Source organism: Ahaetulla prasina, chromosome 1 (genome assembly GCF_028640845.1).
Source record: "Ahaetulla prasina isolate Xishuangbanna chromosome 1, ASM2864084v1, whole genome shotgun sequence".
In the NCBI taxonomy this organism is placed as follows: domain Eukaryota; kingdom Metazoa; phylum Chordata; class Lepidosauria; order Squamata; family Colubridae; genus Ahaetulla; species Ahaetulla prasina.
This window is the reverse complement of record NC_080539.1, coordinates 345301597-345319889: the sequence shown is the minus strand read 5'-3', so window position 1 is coordinate 345319889 and position 18293 is coordinate 345301597. Positions and strand designations below refer to the sequence as shown.

Here is an 18293-nt window from a genome sequence, read left to right as displayed (position 1 = left end):
ATAGAAATGATGGCTTAGTAGTCACCAGATTTATCCAATAAATTTCCCATTTAAAGACCTTCATGACAGAGGCCATTCTCATCTCATTCTGGCACATGAATTGAATTAATTAACAAGTAATTTGGAAGGAAATTCAACAATTTCATCTTAGCATTACAAAATGGAACATTTTTTTAAAAATATCAACCCAAAAGCCAAACGAACTATAAATAGGTTTTTAAAAAGCAGAAAAATGTGTGGTGGAATCTACAGTTCAGTACTATAGTATATAGCAGGGGTCTCCAACCTTGGCAATTTTACCATAAACCATAAAAACCACAGAAATATTTTACAAGAAAAGTTCTCCACTCCTCTGACCATAACAAAATACCTTATGCCACCAGACTTGAAATCCTGGGTTTAGAAAATTTAGAACTCTGCCGCTTTCGGCATGACCTGAGTATAACACATAAAATCATCTGCTATAATGTCCTTCCTGTCGAAGACTACTTCAGCTTCAATCGCAACAATACACCAGCACACAATAGATTTAAACTTAATGTGAACAGCTCCAATCATGATTGTAGAAAATATGACTGCAGTAACAGAGTTGTTAATGCCTGGAATGCACTACCTGACTCTGTGGTCTCTTCCCAAATCCCCAAAACTTTAACCAAAGACTATCTATTATTGATCTCGTAGTTACAACCTTTCCAGCATCCCCATGTTCATGTGATCAAAATTCCTATTTATGACTTTTGCTGTGTCGCAGGGTCATCTTTTGTGACCTTCTGACAAGCAAAGTCAATGGGGAAGCCAGATTCATTTAACAACCGTGTTACTAATTTTAACGATGTAGTGACTCACTTAACAAATGTGGCAAGAAAAGTCATAAAATGGGGCAAAACTCACTTATCATTGTCCCACTTAGAAACAGAAATTTGGGGCTCAATTGTGGTCATAAGTCAAGGACTATCTATACCTGCGTTAGGAGACATATGTTGATGTCCTGGAAGAAGACTAGAAGGATAGGAGCCTAGTGGTAGGGGTGGCCACAGAAAAAACCCATACTTTTTAGGACCTGGATTAATTGGATTTGTTAAGGCCATCCAACTTGAAGACTAGGCAACCTCCAGATATTTAAACTGGCTATGTGGATTGTTAGTGCTACAGTCCAAAACACATAAAGATAGCCAGGATACAAGCCCTGATATATAGAAATGATGGCTTAGTAGTCACCAGATTTATCCAATAAATTTCCCATTTAAAGACCTTCATGACAGAGGCCATTCTCATCTCATTCTGGCACATGAATTGAATTAATTAACAAGTAATTTGGAAGGAAATTCAACAATTTCATCTTAGCATTACAAAAGAAAAGAAATTATCTATCCACATTCTTCATACAACCTTAACTTCTTTTTCTTCATGTATTAAAATGCCTCTCTGGAAGCAAGAACATAATAATTCATCCAGGGCTTTAGACAGCTGAATGGTTTGTATTAAATAATTAGATTCGTGTTTGCCGCTCTCAACTGCTATTTTCCTTAATGGTTTAAAATAGAATTTGACATTATGGGCTGATTTTAAATGTAGTTTTCAAATTTTAATGTACTTTTCATCTCTTTTATATGTGGAAGGCACAGGCAGCCATGAGGTTTGCAATAGAAATAGCTCTGCAATAGATCGTGGAATTATATTCTTAGATAAGGGACAGACAATTTTTTTTTTTTGTGGCCAAGGGAAGAAAAAAATATTTCAGCATCTAAGCAACAGTATCCAAAGGGGAAGAGGTCAGCATCTGCAATATGGTGGGAGATCAAAGTTCAATTTTTTACATATAATTTGGAAAACAAAGGGCTTGGAACACAACTCTGCATCTACCTTGAAACTATCCATAACCCTGGTTGAGAGTGACTGTTGTTAACCAAATTTTAAAATAGTCCCCCATGAATGGGCATTACAAAATGGAACATTTTTTAAAAAATATCGACCCAAAAGCCAAACGAACTATAAATAGGTTTTTAAAAAGCAGAAAAATGTGTGGTGGAATCTACAGTTCAGTACTATAGTATATAGCAGGGGTCTCCAACCTTGGCAATTTTACCATAAACCATAAACCATAAAAACCACAGAAATATTTTACAAGAAAAGTTCTCCACTCCTCTGACCATAACAAAATACCTTATGCCACCAGACTTGAAATCCTGGGTTTAGAAAATTTAGAACTCTGCCGCTTTCGTCATGACCTGAGTATAACTCATAAAATCATCTGCTATAATGTCCTTCCAGTCGAAGACTACTTCAGCTTCAATCGCAACAATACACCAGCACACAATAGATTTAAACTTAATGTGAACAGCTCCAATCATGATTGTAGAAAATATGACTGCAGTAACAGAGTTGTTAATGCCTGGAATGCACTACCTGACTCTGTGGTCTCTTCCCAAATCCCCAAAACTTTAACCAAAGACTATCTATTATTGATCTCGTAGTTACAACCTTTCCAGCATCCCCATGTTCATGTGATCAAAATTCCTATTTATGACTTTTGCTGTGTCGCAGGGTCATCTTTTGTGACCTTCTGACAAGCAAAGTCAATGGGGAAGCCAGATTCATTTAACAACCGTGTTACTAACTTTAACGATGTAGTGACTCACTTAACAAATGTGGCAAGAAAAGTCATAAAATGGGGCAAAACTCACTTATCATTGTCCCACTTAGAAACAGAAATTTGGGGCTCAATTGTGGTCATAAGTCAAGGACTATCTATACCTGCGTTAGGAGACATATGTTGATGTCCTGGAAGAAGACTAGAAGGATAGGAGCCTAGTGGTAGGGGTGGCCACAGAAAAAACCCATACTTTTTAGGACCTGGATTAATTGGATTTGTTAAGGCCATCCAACTTGAAGACTAGGCAACCTCCAGATATTTAAACTGGCTATGTGGATTGTTAGTGCTACAGTCCAAAACACATAAAGATAGCCAGGATACAAGCCCTGATATATAGAAATGATGGCTTAGTAGTCACCAGATTTATCCAATAAATTTCCCATTTAAAGACCTTCATGACAGAGGCCATTCTCATCTCATTCTGGCACATGAATTGAATTAATTAACAAGTAATTTGGAAGGAAATTCAACAATTTCATCTTAGCATTACAAAAGAAAAGAAATTATCTATCCACATTCTTCATACAACCTTAACTTCTTTTTCTTCATGTATTAAAATGCCTCTCTGGAAGCAAGAACATAATAATTCATCCAGGGCTTTAGACAGCTGAATGGTTTGTATTAAATAATTAGATTCGTGTTTGCCCGCTCTCAACTGCTATTTTCCTTAATGGTTTAAAATAGAATTTGACATTATGGGCTGATTTTAAATGTAGTTTTCAAATTTTAATGTACTTTTCATCTCTTTTATATGTGGAAGGCACAGGCAGCCATGAGGTTTGCAATAGAAATAGCTCTGCAATAGATCGTGGAATTATATTCTTAGATAAGGCTTAGATAAGGGACAGACAATTTTTTTTTTTTGTGGCCAAGGGAAGAAAAAAAATATTTCAGCATCTAAGCAACAGTATCCAAAGGGGAAGAGGTCAGCATCTGCAATATGGTGGGAGATCAAAGTTCAATTTTTTACATATAATTTGGAAAACAAAGGGCTTGGAACACAACTCTGCATCTACCATCTTGTGAATTTGGACTCTTACACAAATAAATGCTGCTTTCTGCAGAAACAATAGCAGCATAGAGGTGATGGGAATCATCACTTCATCATTAGGCAGAAATAAAACATTTGCATGTTTTATGTGTGTTTTATGTTTTATATGAAAAATCATGCCATCGACATCTAGCAATTATCCAGCCAATTTCAATGATGAATCTCAAGGTATTTCAGGTGGGGCCATTGGAAGTTTATGAGCAACAGGTTTGCATTGGTATTGATCATATTAGATTGATCTGACAACATTATGCTCAGCAAAAGACAGCTTCAAATTACATGGATTTTGATAGCAATTTTCATTAGAAGTCACTCCCCAGTGAGTCCTAAAAACTTAGTAGCTAGGATAAGAAGATCCTAGGAGTGAGCAATATGAAAAAAGATAAAAAGCTCCTGGACTATAAATAGAAAATAAAAATAAGAGGAATAATAATAATATACAATAGCACGACATAGTAGCAACATAGGTACATTGGAATATCTGCAAGAAATACCATTTGCATGCAAGTAAGAATTGGTGGGACCACAAAGTAGACAAAGTAATAGAAAACGAAGGTGTTAAATTGCTCTGGGACATTTGAATTCAAACAGACAAGCATCTCCACATAACAATTGTCAATAAGAAAGATTTTTTAAAAATCTGGGTAATGGACATTGCAGTCCTGGAGACAGAAGAAGAGAAGAGAAAGAACAGAAGAAAATCACAAAATATAAAAGCCTGCAAATACAAGTAGAATGACTATGGCAAAACAAAGCAAAGATAGTGTCCATTTATTATACATGCCTTGGGTGAAATCCCAAAGCATTCAGAGCACCATTTGAACACTACTAACATTGAGAAAACCACCAACAGTCAATTGTAAAAGGTAGCTTGACTTGGAACAGTTTACATCTTGCAATGATACCATTAATACCATCAAACCACACCATCTGCCTAGCCCAAGTCCTTGCGAAGGACTCAACAAGTAGATAAAAACGTCAAATCCAGTGTCATCTGGCTGATTGTGCTACCAACCTTCTAATAATAATTTATTAAACTCTGAATACCTGTCAAAATGGTGCTTTTAAACATGACATTTCTGATCAGGAGTTAATAGTTACAAGGTCATGTTTGCAGATGACGCCAAATTATTTAGAATGGTTTGCGATTAAAAGCAAAATGGGAATCCTGAGATATGAAGGGCTTGGAGGCTGAATTTTATGAAAAACACTTAAAGAAACTGGATATGTTTAGTCTAACAAAGTGAGGACTAAGAAAAGATACAACAGCAGTTTTATTGATTTATCTATAAATCTATCTATTTGTCATCATCTATCTATCAAATTTCTACACTGCCTATATCTTCTAAATTACTCTGGAGGGTTTACAATAAAAAAAAAAGTTTTCAGATACTTTAAGGGCTGTCACAGGAGAGTGTTGATTCATTTTCCATAGCCCTGAGGGTTGGACAAAAACCAATATAGAGAAGCTTCACACATGTAACATGATGGCCAATGTCTCCAAAAACTGTTAAAGGGGATTGTACCAAGTTATGGAGAATAATGCTAGGAATAAATGCATATTGCACCCAGAACCAAGTGCAATTTGCCTTTCAATATGAGCTGCAGGGATACCCAAGCACTACTGCACTTCTGCCATACTTATGAGTTTCTTAGAGGTATCTAGTTGGCTGCGAGGGAAAGAAGAGGGCCTGTAGCAGGGATGTGGGGTGCACGGTGGGGTTCAAAAAAATCAAGACTTTGGCTGCAACCATGAATGGTTGAATGTTTCCCATAGCAGCAACGTTCTGAATGGATCAATCTCATGTTTTCGAGCTTCCAATATGCCTCTGATCTAAAAAATATCTGCCATTCTTGCTGCAATTTAAGTTCATGTACCAGTCTGTGAGTCATTAAAAAAACACAATGCATGGTTTTCTTTTTGTGATATTAGATTCTTAGAGAGCTGTAAGATCTTCGATGAGATGCCATTCCTCAAAGCTAAACATTCTTAGGCAAAACTGTAACAACAGCGATCAAACTTATTACAGTAAAGTGATATTGCTTACCTCATCTACATTCTCAAAGGCATTGATGATGTCGTAAGGTAAACATGACAAGAGGTCTATCACAAACCAGGTTTTCAGGTAATTCATCCTGATGAGTTTGGGATCAGATATTACCTCTCCACCAGGTCCAACGAAAGTAGTATGAAAATTCAAAACTATGTCCACCAGAAAAATAACATCTACCACACTATCCAGGACCAACCAAGCAATGTTGTTCTGCTTAGTTTTAAAGGAAACATTGTAGGGAACCATAATGGCTGTGTAGAAGGTGAGAATTAAGATGACCCAGTCCCAAGTGGTCTTAAAAGCACAGTAGTGTAAAATTATATGTGGTGGAGTCTTTGGGGCTTCTTGCTTATATTGTGGAAGGATATCAGATCCCAGCTGGAGAACCTTCAATAAAAGATACACAGATATTAGAACAATGCAATGTCAGGCATAATCCTGCACTTCAGAACACAGCAATTATAGGTGAATTAAAATGAAATAATTCTTGGCTTACTCATTCCCGACTCTAGCAGGTGCAGGCAATTTTTGACATTCTTCATTACACCCATGCGACAACCTTATTCTGTGAGTTACATTGGTTCAGAATAGGCTTCCCAGTACAATTTAAGGTGCCACTCATCACCTAAATAGCTCTCCATCACCTAGGATCAGGCTACTTGTTTGACTGTCTTCCTCCAATTGTTTCTACTTACCCCAATAGATTTAATAGAGAGGACATGAATTACTGATAGTTCAGGATGGCTTGAGTGTTATTATGATGTTCCTATTCCATTCTCCCCAACCTTCCATTGTCTCCTTCCGTGAGCCCTTTGTACCATAGTATCTTTTCTAGGGTCTTTATATGGTACTAGATCCCACAATCATAAAAGGTAACACTTTTCCTTTTATGTTTCAATGAACGCTTACTTCAGCTAATCGAGAGTGTTTATGGATCACCTCAGCTTTGTTCATGGGAGTTAACTGCTGCAGAACACTCCGGCTGTTCGTCAGAGCTCGCGTCAAACGGGCAAACTTTGTCCAGCCTGAGGAAAGGGGAAAAAAGGTTTTGGGCCATGAATGACATGACTCACCTAACATTTAGGGACAAAAAAGCAAAGCGGTTTACAATGTCGATGATGTTATTCAAGTATTGTTCATGCAGTTCCACATAGAATATTTTGGGCTATAATAGTCAATTACAGTTACCATTTGGTGACAATTAAAAAAATTGTGAAGTGACCAAGGATATATTGGTCAAATTAGACTCATAAAAATTTGGTATCATTGAAATGCAGAACTAGTTGAATATGTGTCTATACATGAATACTGATTTGTGACAATTTAGCCAATTTTTCTTTGTCTTATGACAATATGTATAACAAATAGAATGGAGCTGGAACGGACCTTGGAGGCCTTCTAGTCCAGTCTCCTGCTCAAGCATGAGACCTTATACCCTTATACCCGTGATGGTGAACCTATGGCACATATGGCACACGAGCTTAGCTCGGCGTGTGCCAGCTGATTTTCAGGCCTTCTGAACTCACCAGAAGTAGGGAAACAGGCTGTTTCCTGCCTCCAGAGGGTCTGTGTGGTGGTGGGGAAGGCCCATTTTTCACTTTCATCTGGCTCCAGAGCCTCTCTAGGAGTCTTGGGAGGGTGAAAACTTAAAGTGACCACATTTCAGCGATGGCAAAGCGGAACACCATTGACTGGGGTGTGGGGGCTCGCCACCTGGCTGAAGGAGGAGGAGCAGCTGCTGCAATGCTTCTCGCCTCTTCCAGGCAGGCTCGGCTCTCCTCTCGGCTCTTCAAGACAGCATCCGGCGGGCGAAATCAAGCAGCGTCTCTCCTCCCACCTTCAGACGCAGACTCCATTCACTCCCATTCTGAAAATGGGAGGCGGCAACACAAGAGGAGGAGGAGGAGGTGAGCGGAGGAGAGACACCCACTCCCCCGCCTCCTCCTCCTCCTCTTGCGTTGCCGCCTCCCATTTTCAGAATGGGAGTGAATGGAGTCTGCGTCTAAAAAATTTTTTTTTAAAAAAAATCGGGACTTTTTTGAAATGCCACGGGACGCGGGACAAATTATTGAAGTGCACCCGGAGGCTGCAGCTAGTCCAGAACGCAGCTGAGCGGGTAATAGTGGGAGCAACTCGTTGCTCCCATGTAACACCAATCCTGCGCGGCTTGCACTGGCTTCCTGTGATCTTTCGGGTGCGCTTTAAGATTTTGGTCACCACCTTCAAAGTGCTCCATGGCTTAGGGCCCGGGTACTTACGGGACCGCCTGCTGTTACCGCATGCCTCCCACCGACCCGTATGCTCTCACAGAGAGGGTCTTCTTAGGGTGCCGTCCGCCAAACAATGTCGGCTGGTGGCCCCCAGGGGCAGGGCCTTCTCTGTGGGAGCTCCTACGCTCTGGAACGAACTTCCTCCTGGACTACGTCAAGTGCCTGATCTTCGGACCTTTCGCCGTGAGCTGAAAACGCACTTATTTATTCAAGCGGGACTGGCATAATATTTTTAATATTTTTTTAATATTTTAAATTTTAACTGGGGTTTTATTATTTTATGGTTTATAATTTTAAATTTTAAATTTTTAAATGTTGGCCATTTTTTCTAATATGCTCGGTTTTAAATTGTCGTTTTAATTGTACATTTTTGTGTTTTTATCTTTTGGCTGTACACCGCCCTGAGTCCTTTGGGAGAAGGGCGGTATAAAAATTTAATAAATAAATAAATAAATAAATAAATAAATAAATAAATTATTAAAAAGCGAGACTGTCCCGCCAAAAGTGGGACGTCTGGTAACCTTATGAAAAATGCCTTTCCCACCCCCCGGAGACCCTCAGGAGGCGAGATACAGCCCATTTACCAACTTCTGGTTGGACAGGAAGTGACTTTTTTGCTGTCCTCAACCTCCAGAGACTCCTAGATGGCCTCTGGGAGGGTGGGAGAGGCAGTTTTCGCCCTCCCAAGACTCATAGAGAGGCTCTGGAGCCAGGTGAGAGAGAAAAATGGGCCTATAGGGCTATCGCATGCCAGGAGCGGGGGGGGGAGTCGCACGTGCATGCATGGGGGTGGGGCATATAGAATTATGGGTGTGGGCATGCACATGACCACCACCACCCCCAGGTCCCCCTCCTGGCATACAATGGAAAAAGTTTAGTCATCACTGCTTTATACCATTTCAAACAAGTGGCTGTCAAGTCTCTTCTTAAAAACCTCCAGTGATGAAGTGCTCACAATTTCCAAAATTATTTCCATTACATAAGTTATTCTAAAAAAAATTACACTTATTACACTTATCAAAATTGCAGTGGATCTCCAGGCATAAAATTATCAGTGGATCTAGTTAGTTAAGCCCCATCTTGTTCAGCCTTGACTGAATACAAATACTTATCACTTTCACATATCTCCAACAGTAACCATTCCAAGGACATTCCTGCAGTCTTTTTGATCTATACCCAGTCACTTTTTCCATTGTCTTTCAAAGCACCAGAAGGCAAGACAAGAAATAATGGATGGAAACTAACCAGGGAGAGAAGCAAGCTAGAACTAAGCAGAAATTTCCTAACTATGAGAGCAATCAACCAATGGAATGGCTTGCCTTCAGAGGTTCTGGGTGCTCCATCACTAGAGGCTTTCAAAAAGAGACTGGACAGCCATTCATCTGAAATGGTATAGGGTCTCCTGCTTGAGCAGGGGGTTGGACTAGAAGACTTCCAAGGTCCCTTCCAACTCTATTATTCTATGTTCTATATCCTATTTCTTCCAACTTGCCAAGTATAATAAGTTTTTTTCTACTCAATAATCTACTTTGATCACATGCCCCAAGATGTGAGCTTTTCCTTGCTGATCATCAACTCAAGGGAGCAATCTACCTTTATTTAGTCCAGCACTAATTGATTGATTTTTTCTGCAGTTTACTGTCTCCGCATCTATAATTCAGTAACATCTATCTTTTTTCCATGATTTTTGTTAGTGTCGAGCTCCCACTGCTATACATTAATTCTGGAAACTTCACTACCTTTACTATTCTGATCTAATCCATCATTATCTTATCTACATTTGTCATCGACTATTATGAAGGATTATCTCATCTTTGCTTCTCCACTTTTATTAATCTAGAGCTCAAGAATATAAAAGTCTCGGTCCTCTGTACTTCTTCAGCTTTGACTGTAAATGCAGGAACCATGCAGGTTGGTTGTCTTCTTAATAATTAACACACATCTTCCCATGTTTGCTTTCATAATGAAATATTTCAAGTCTTCTTTACATCTGCTAACAAAAAGGTCTCCTTACATCTCAAATGTTCACGTTTCACTCCAGTTTTGATTTAAAATGCTCTCTTTCCTAGTCCTGCCATTTTTATTCACTGTATATTATCATTGTTGAAATGAAATAAAAAACTCCTAATCTTCTATTATTTGCACCAGAGTGAAATAGAGAGCAGTGAATGCAGTGCCTGCGGATGGCGGAGGCCTGGAAGTCATCTTTTGTATTGGGCCTTCAGGCCTGCCACATTTAATGCTGTGGGAAATTGGGAGGGAAGGATTGTATGAAGCATGGGTGATATATAGTCATAATAAAATTCCTTTCTCAGAAAGTCAAGGCCATCTTGCCCTACACCTGGGAGGCTGGACATGGGAGGCATCTCCAATTGGGATGGTGCTTTGACTGGATTGTGTGATGGACTTGTGGGTATTGGACAGGGACTTGAACTTTCTTTTGGGTGGGGAAAACCTGGAAGCTTTCAGATTCGGGTTTTCCCAGATGTGCCAATATGACATCTCTAATAAAATGTAGCTTTGAGGAATTTCAAGCCTCAGAGTTTTCTTTTGTGGGGGGTGTTACTTGGAACCCTGACATATATATTGGGTGCAATTCCGGAGGCTGGCCAGATTCGGAATTATACTGAGATTTTGTCAATTTGATATATTCCTAATAAAAAGACTTCGTTTGAATATGGCTGACTTGGACTGTTCTTACTTGGGACATGTTACTTGGCGGCTTGACACCAGAGTTGAGTAAAAGGGAAGCTCTAAAGAGGTTTCATCATTTCATACAAGTTTCCCTAACATTAAATAGTGGTTCATCAATACATCCCAATCAGACTTCTTTCTACACAGACTTCTTTCTGTGATTGAACTCTAGATTGAACTCATAGAGTTTGGGTTATTATTTATAACGTGTTAAGTCCTCAGTACTACCAAGATCATTTAGCACTGATTTTAAAAAGCCAAATAGGGACATTGGGCAGTGTTTAGATGCTAGATCATCAGGAAATATCCAGGCTTTAGCATACACTGGAATGTTTGCAGGAAAATACTCCCTGGAAGAACACACTACAAATTATTTCTGTATTGTTGCAAGGTAAAACATTAAGGTGTCGTGAAAACATCTGGAGTTAAGAGTAATTCAAAGGTGACCTTTTTTTACAAGGTTTTAGAAAGTTGTCCCAGGTATTAGAGAAGGCAATAATATTTTGGCACCTACATACAGAAAGCTGCGATGAACATAGGCCTAAATACTTAAATATTTAAGTAATAAAATAATCTTCTCCATCATCAAGTATTATCTGGACTTGGAAGACAAAATAAAGGTTAAAACAATTGATTTTTTTAGGATTTTATATTTTACCATGTGTTGTTATTGGAGAACATCAAAAGAGTGTTAAGCACTAAAATCTACTTTTCAGACATAAGATCTGGTGGCTCAACAGACTAATGCAGTCTGTTATTAACACAGCTGCTTGCAATTACTGCAAGTTCAAGTCCCATCAGGCCCAAGGTTGACTCAGCCTTCCATCCTTTATAAGATAGGTAAAATGAGGACCCAGATTGTTGGGGGCAATAAAAGTTGACAATATACAAATGGATGAGACTATTACTTAACACAATGTAAGCCGCCCTGAGTCTTCGGAGAAGGGCAGGATATAAATTCAAATAAATAAAATAAATAAATAAATAGGATCGTAAAGTTGGAAAAGTGTCTTAGCTCAGTAACAGTGTAAAATTAACTTCTGGGAGAATACAAGCCATTCAGTGGACGGTCTTTATCTACCTATCTGTCTGCCTGTCTGTTTGTCCAATTTATACACCACCATCTATCCAAGAAATTCTAGGTGGTGTACAAAATAAAAACAAAGAATTTCATTAAACTAACATTAAAAAAAAACCCAAATAAAACCATACTGTGATTCAGTGAAGCCACAAAACTATCAATCATGTACAAAGCCCCATGTTAATTTCCCAACCTCAACACCTGGGGGAAGAACCAGGTCTTCCCAAAAAGCCAATAAGCCAATAAAGTGAGGATTGTCTATCATTCAGGAGGGAGGCTGTCCTATAAAGCATAAGACCTGATTCGAAGGATCTGCAAAATGTCGCTCTTTTATTGAGGATAGTTGGAGCATGCACATTCTGGTAGGTCTGGTGAGTAGACAGAAACCATTGGGGAGACCTTGAATAGCACCCAGAAGCCTAATGGAAGCCTGTGCAGTTCACACAACAGCAGTGCTCCACGGGGGTACACAGAGGTGCATCCAGAACTGTGGATGCCGCTGCATTCTGGATGAGCTAAAGCTTCTGAATGCTCTTCAAGGCCAGTCCCAAGTAGAACACATAACAGTAGATTTGATGTAAAATACAGTTATAAGATCTTTATGTAGAAATGCCTCCTTTCCTCAAATCAGCCTTGCGTTACAGGAACAAGAAGATAACCAGTAATTCCAGCACAATGCTATATGCTATCTATGACTCCTCCATTTGTCTGAATTATCTCGGCTTAGTCAGCTATTTTGAATGCTTGATGACAGATGGTCGGTCAGTCAAGATTTATTCCCAGAAGTTTAGATCATTAATCTGCATAGTGATCAGATTAAAGCTTTTAACATTTTATTCCGTGCTGTTTGTATAAGGAATGACAGAATAGGCCTTCATTTTGCCCCTTTTCTTTAATCTTTCAGTGCTTAGGCAATGGTTCTCTTTAAGTTGACATATTGAAGAAAACAATTCCTATTATGTATCTGCATGAAAAATGCAGCACTAAGTCTGCCGTCTACCAATGTAGTAATGCTACTACTAATAGATCCCAAAATCCATTTTCAACATGAAAGGCATCCACTGGGTACTGGAGATAAGTAACAACAGCATTTGCAAGTATTACTGCCAGATTTTTATTAGACAAAGATGAAACCAGCAGATGAATTACATAACTGATGTGTAATCAAACCAAGTACAGATAATAGTAGGCATGTAAAGCCTAATAGATAATACTGCATTGCATTGAATAGAGCTGTATATCCATCCATCCATCCATCCTGCATATCTTTTTCCCCCCCATATCTGTGTTTTGGATGATCTTATATATTGAATCTATATAGCATGTCTAGTTTTAGCTTTGTGCAATGCATGAACCTAATCACTGTAGTTTTCAAAACGTCTATGGAGATTCGCAGTCATTCAGGTCATGGTGATTTTTCAAGAGACAACTAGGGGGTTTTTTTGGTTTTGTTTTGAAGACATCTTGCTTCTCATCCAAGAAGCTTTTTCAGCTCTGACTGGATGGTGGGGAATGGAAGGTTTTAAATCATTCTTCATAAGTTAATGGAAAATGAAATTCTAACCAGTGTCAGCATGTTGACTCATATTCACTTATGGAATCAAACATAGAACTTTTGGACACCACCCACTATAATCATTATGATGATTATTAGTGAAAAATGGGACATGGAGAAACAAGTGAAAGACATCAGCACACACAGTTTTCAGTAAAGGTGTATGTGTGAATGTGAGTGAGTGAGCAAATAAGTGGGTGAGTGAACGAGTAAGTGAGTGAAAGAATGTACAGTTTCTCTTTGAGATTTATCTCCAAATCTCAAAGAGAATATCTATGGAGATTCTCAGTCATCCAGGTCATGGTTGACCCAAAGGTGGTTTTTCAAGAGGCAACTGGACTTTCTGGTTTTTCTTTGAAGACGTTTTGCTTCTCATCCAAGAAGCTTCTTCAGCTCTGACTGGATCCTTCCATTCCCCACCGTCCAATCAGTGCTGAAGAAGTTTCTTGGATGAGGAGCAAAACATCTTCAAAGAAAATCCAGAAAGTCCAATTGCCTCTTGAAAAAGCACCTTTGGGACTCAAAGAGAATGGTGCAAGTCTTAGTATACTGACACTGAGAAGTATGTTGAGAGAAAATGGCATGGCATGTTGGCAAAGAACATGTTGGCAAAGACTGTTTACAATATTTTTTTATCCTGCCTCTATTATTTTCATAAATAACTCAACATACCTAATACTCCTTCCTCCTATTTTCCCCACAACAACAACCCTGTGAGGTGTGTTGGGCTGAGACATAGTGACTGGCCCAAGGTTACCCAGATGGCTTTCATGACTAAAACAGGATTATAATTCACAGTTTCCTGGTTTCTAGCCTGCTGCTTAAACCACTAGACCAAACACAACTGGCTGATAGATCCTGCAGAATCGTCTTATTGGGAGGTGAAAATACACTGCAACATTTTGAGGCAGGTCCAACTTGTTCCTGATGGAGATTAAATGGAAGATTGTTGCAGAAAGAAACGGGAATGGAAGATTGCAAAAAGAACTTGAAATAATTTTTGAGAATAATCTTAATATAGACACAGATAAGAATGGTTTAGAATGCAAGTAAAGCTTTTAGGACATTTTATACAGCATAATAGCTAGCTCAAAAAAAAAGAGAAAGAGAAAACACAAGCAATGTTAGATGAAATAAAAACGAAAGAAGAAAAGTATTTAATAACAAAAAGTAGGTAATAATTAGCAATTTAAGTTGTTCGAACAAGAGCATGATGAATATAAGATGAAATCAGGAGAACAATTGGCTGCAGAGGGATTTAATGGTTTTGTATAATGGATTAATATAAAGTTTCAAGGTAGATAACAGGAAATTTGGAACTGAGCAACAAAAGACAGAATTTTGAAGACGAATTATGTGCAAATGATGAATATGTAATTGCCCAAACTTGCCAATCCTTGTTGAAATTTGAGGTGAAGGATGAACAAGTGAAAGAATGTTTGCTAAAATAGGCTAAGAATTTTGACATAACACATTGTTGGAACAATTGGAAAAGTGGTTGAAAGGACTGAAATTTATATTGTCATAATTTAAAAAAGAATTTCTACAAAATAATGTAACATTGGTCTATGACTCCTAAAAAATTATCCAGAATGTGAATGTATACTTCAAATTTATGTTGAAAATGTAGGCAACATGGAGGGTCATTTTATCATGTCTGGACTTCTAAAAAAAAAAGCCCAGAAAATCTTGGGTTCAAATACTTACATTGTTTCAAAGAATGTTAAAGACTAAGATTCAACTGAAAACAGAAATGTTCTCTTGGACACTAATGACAGACAACTAGAAAAGACCATGCTTATATGTGATCACTACTGTGAGACTACTATATGCACACAAAAATGAAAAGACTGTTATACCCAAAATTGGGGAATTGTTGATGAAGATGATGGAATTAGTTAGTAGAGATGGCAAAATTAACTGGTTTGTTTAGAGAAAGATTCAACTATTACACGTATTATTGATCGGAAATCGCTTATCGACTTCTTGCTGGAGAAAAACAATTAATTTCTGATTTATGGGTTTGAATATTAAAAAGGGTGGCTTACAGAAAGAGAACGTTGTAGAATAGAATAGAATAGAATAGAATAGAATAGAATAGAATTTTATTGGCCAAGTGTGATTGGACACACAAGGAATTTGTCTTGGTGTATATGCTCTCAGTGTACATAAAAGAAAAGATACGTTCATCAAGGTACAACATTTACAACACAATTGATGATCAATATAGCAATATAAATCATAAGGATTGCCAGCAACAAGTTATAGTCATACAGTCATAAGTGGAAAGAGATTGGTGATGGGAACTATGAGAAGATTAATAGTAGTGCAGATTCAGTAAATAGTCTGACAGTGTTGATGGAATTATTTGTTTAGCAGAGTGATGGCCTTCGGGAAAAAACTGTTCTTGTGTCTAGTTGTTCTGGTGTGCAGTGCTCTATAGCGTCGTTTTGAGGGTAGGAGTTGAAACAGTTTATGTCCAGGATGCGAGGGATCTGCAAATATTTTCATGGCCCTCTTCTTGATTCGTGCAGTATACAGGTCCTCAATGGAAGGCAAGTTGGTAGCAATTATTTTTTCTGCAGTTCTAATTATCCTCTGAAGTCTGTGTTTTTCTTGTTGGGTTGCAGAACCGAACCAGACAGTTATAGAGGTGCAAATGACAGACTCAATAATTCCTCTGTAGAATTGGATCAGCAGCTCCTTGGGCAGTTTGAGCTTACTGATTGTAATGTAACCTTAGAGTGGGTAAAATATAAATGCAGTTATAACTACTGGCAAAAAAAAAATTGGAAGCCACTTTTAATAAACTGTTTTCTTTCCTTTTCCTTTTAGCCTTTCCTTTTTTTTTCTATTTTCTTTCTTAGTTACTAGTTTTCAAATTTCTTTTCTTATATTTTTTATTGTTTTTCAATCTTGTTGAAAACCTATTTAAATATATATCTAATATACAGTCAAATTAACAGTATACATCTTTGTTAAGGGATTCGAACTAATTTAATTAAGTAAACCATCTGATCCATCCAATAAAAATTAGATACTGTTGAAGGATATTCTGCTCTCCATGCTGAAAACACTACACTAAGTGGTCTTCCTCTGTTCAACTGCTATTGAATAGTAGCAGCTGCTAGCCCCAAGGCTCTTCCATCGCAGTGGTAGAAAGCTGTTGGCATGGTTAATATGTTCAAGCAGTAAGAAACATTCCCTCATTTAACATTTTAGCTGCTCAAATTCATTGTTCCAGACCTTTTGCAGTAAGATGCTCAGGAGGTGGCATCAACTTGACCTTGTTTTAACAAGCAAATGCAGAAGCATGGACTCACCCTCGCCTTGAAGGGAAAAATCTCTCCCCCCCCCCCGCCCTCTCTCCTCTCTTTCTTCCAGTCAGAAGCCAATTTTGCTCATTTATACACTCTTTCAAATCAATGAGCCATTCTGGAATTCATTTCTTGTGCAGTGGTTTGGCAGGACATAGAGGGAAAGGTTATATTTCCAGTCTTTCTTGTTCATTTAGGCTAATGAAAGTAAAATACTGTGCATGACAAAATTTGATAGAGCAATCTTTTTATTATGTCATCCTGACTCCCAGACTTTAACAAAGAATCCTAAAGTTGGAAGAGACTTGGGACTTGGGTGTTTCAACCAGTGCTGAAATCTACATTTTTTTCCTACCGGTTTTGTGGGCATGGCTTGGTGGGGTCATGTGACTGGGTGGGCGTGGCTATGTAACTATGTGATCAAAAGACAGAAACTCACTAACAATGTCCTGCTGGAGCAGGGTTGGACTAGATGACCTCCAGGTCCCTTCCAGCTCTGGATTATCCTCTGAAGCTGCGTCTAGTGACAAGTTTGTAGTCCTTCCTTCCTCTCCTTTTTCCTTCCTTCCTTCCTTCCTTCCTTCCTTCCCTCTCTCCCTCCCTCCCTCCCTCCCCTCGGCCGAAGAGGTTATTAAAAAAATGCTTTTAAAAGTAAAAAAAAAGCCTCTGATTATCAGGCAACTCAGCTGGGATCGCCAGAGATTTTTAAAAGCATTTTTTTCAACCTCTTCGGTTGAATAGGTTGTAAAAAATGCTTTTAAAAGTTAAAAAAAAAGGCTCTGATGATCACGTGGCTCAGCTGGGCATGGGCAGTGGGGGGCAGAGATTTTTGCTACCGATTCTCCGAACCACCCGCCACCATCGCTACCAGATCAGGCCATCCAGTCTGAACTGGGAGCATTTCACCCCTGGTTTCAACCATATCATCCAGAACATACCATCCAGGGCAAATGGCAATCCAACTTTTGAAAACCTCCAGTGAGAGAGCAACCACCACTCAAGAAGGCAGGCTGTTCCATTACCCTCAGGAGCTATGGAGAACATAAGACATGTCCTTCCCTTGGTTTCTTATCTGACTATCTTGTTTATGAAGTATGAGCAGCTTTAATCCAGCACAAAGAAAACCAGCCTTATTTTCTTTTATTTACTTTAGTGCTTCAGGAACCATCTACTATTTTCTGATGAAACAGACAGCCCTGAAATTATATCCTTTTTCTAGGCAATAACCTCAGGCCTTTAGATTGGAAAAGCTGATCGATTAAAAGACAAAAAGCAACAACAACCCAAGAATGATTTCAGTATTTTGAATTTCCTTCATACTCCTATTTATTGGATCACCCGCTATAACATAGAACAAATTCTGAGCTGAGTTTGTGATGTTGCTTTTTTTTCCTCAGCACTGATTTTTCACAAACATTAAGATTATATCCACATATTCCAAAATGGAATGCCTTTTAAATGATAGTGCATGCACAGTTTATGGATGCAAACAGCAATCAGGAAAATAAGAAATCTGTTGAAGAAAAAATAAAAGTTGCTAAATACTCACGTTTAACTGAAAGAAAATATTGTGAACTTTTATCAATTATTTTCCTTCTTCCAAAGTAATGTTAATTCT

The 18293-nt window shown here is 38.4% G+C and overlaps 1 protein-coding gene across 1 annotated transcript in view; it reads right to left on the bottom strand.

Moving 5' to 3' along the window:
* The window catches only part of KCNH5 (potassium voltage-gated channel subfamily H member 5), a 249924-nt gene that overhangs the window by 164374 nt on the left and 67257 nt on the right, over positions 1 to 18293 (bottom strand). Inside the window, exons 5-6 of the mRNA XM_058162920.1 lie at positions 6668 to 6783; positions 5753 to 6145 (exon numbers count right to left, since the gene is read on the bottom strand). Coding sequence (XP_058018903.1) covers positions 5753 to 6145; positions 6668 to 6783 — 509 coding nt within the window. The remainder of the gene's footprint in view (positions 1 to 5752; positions 6146 to 6667; positions 6784 to 18293) is intronic.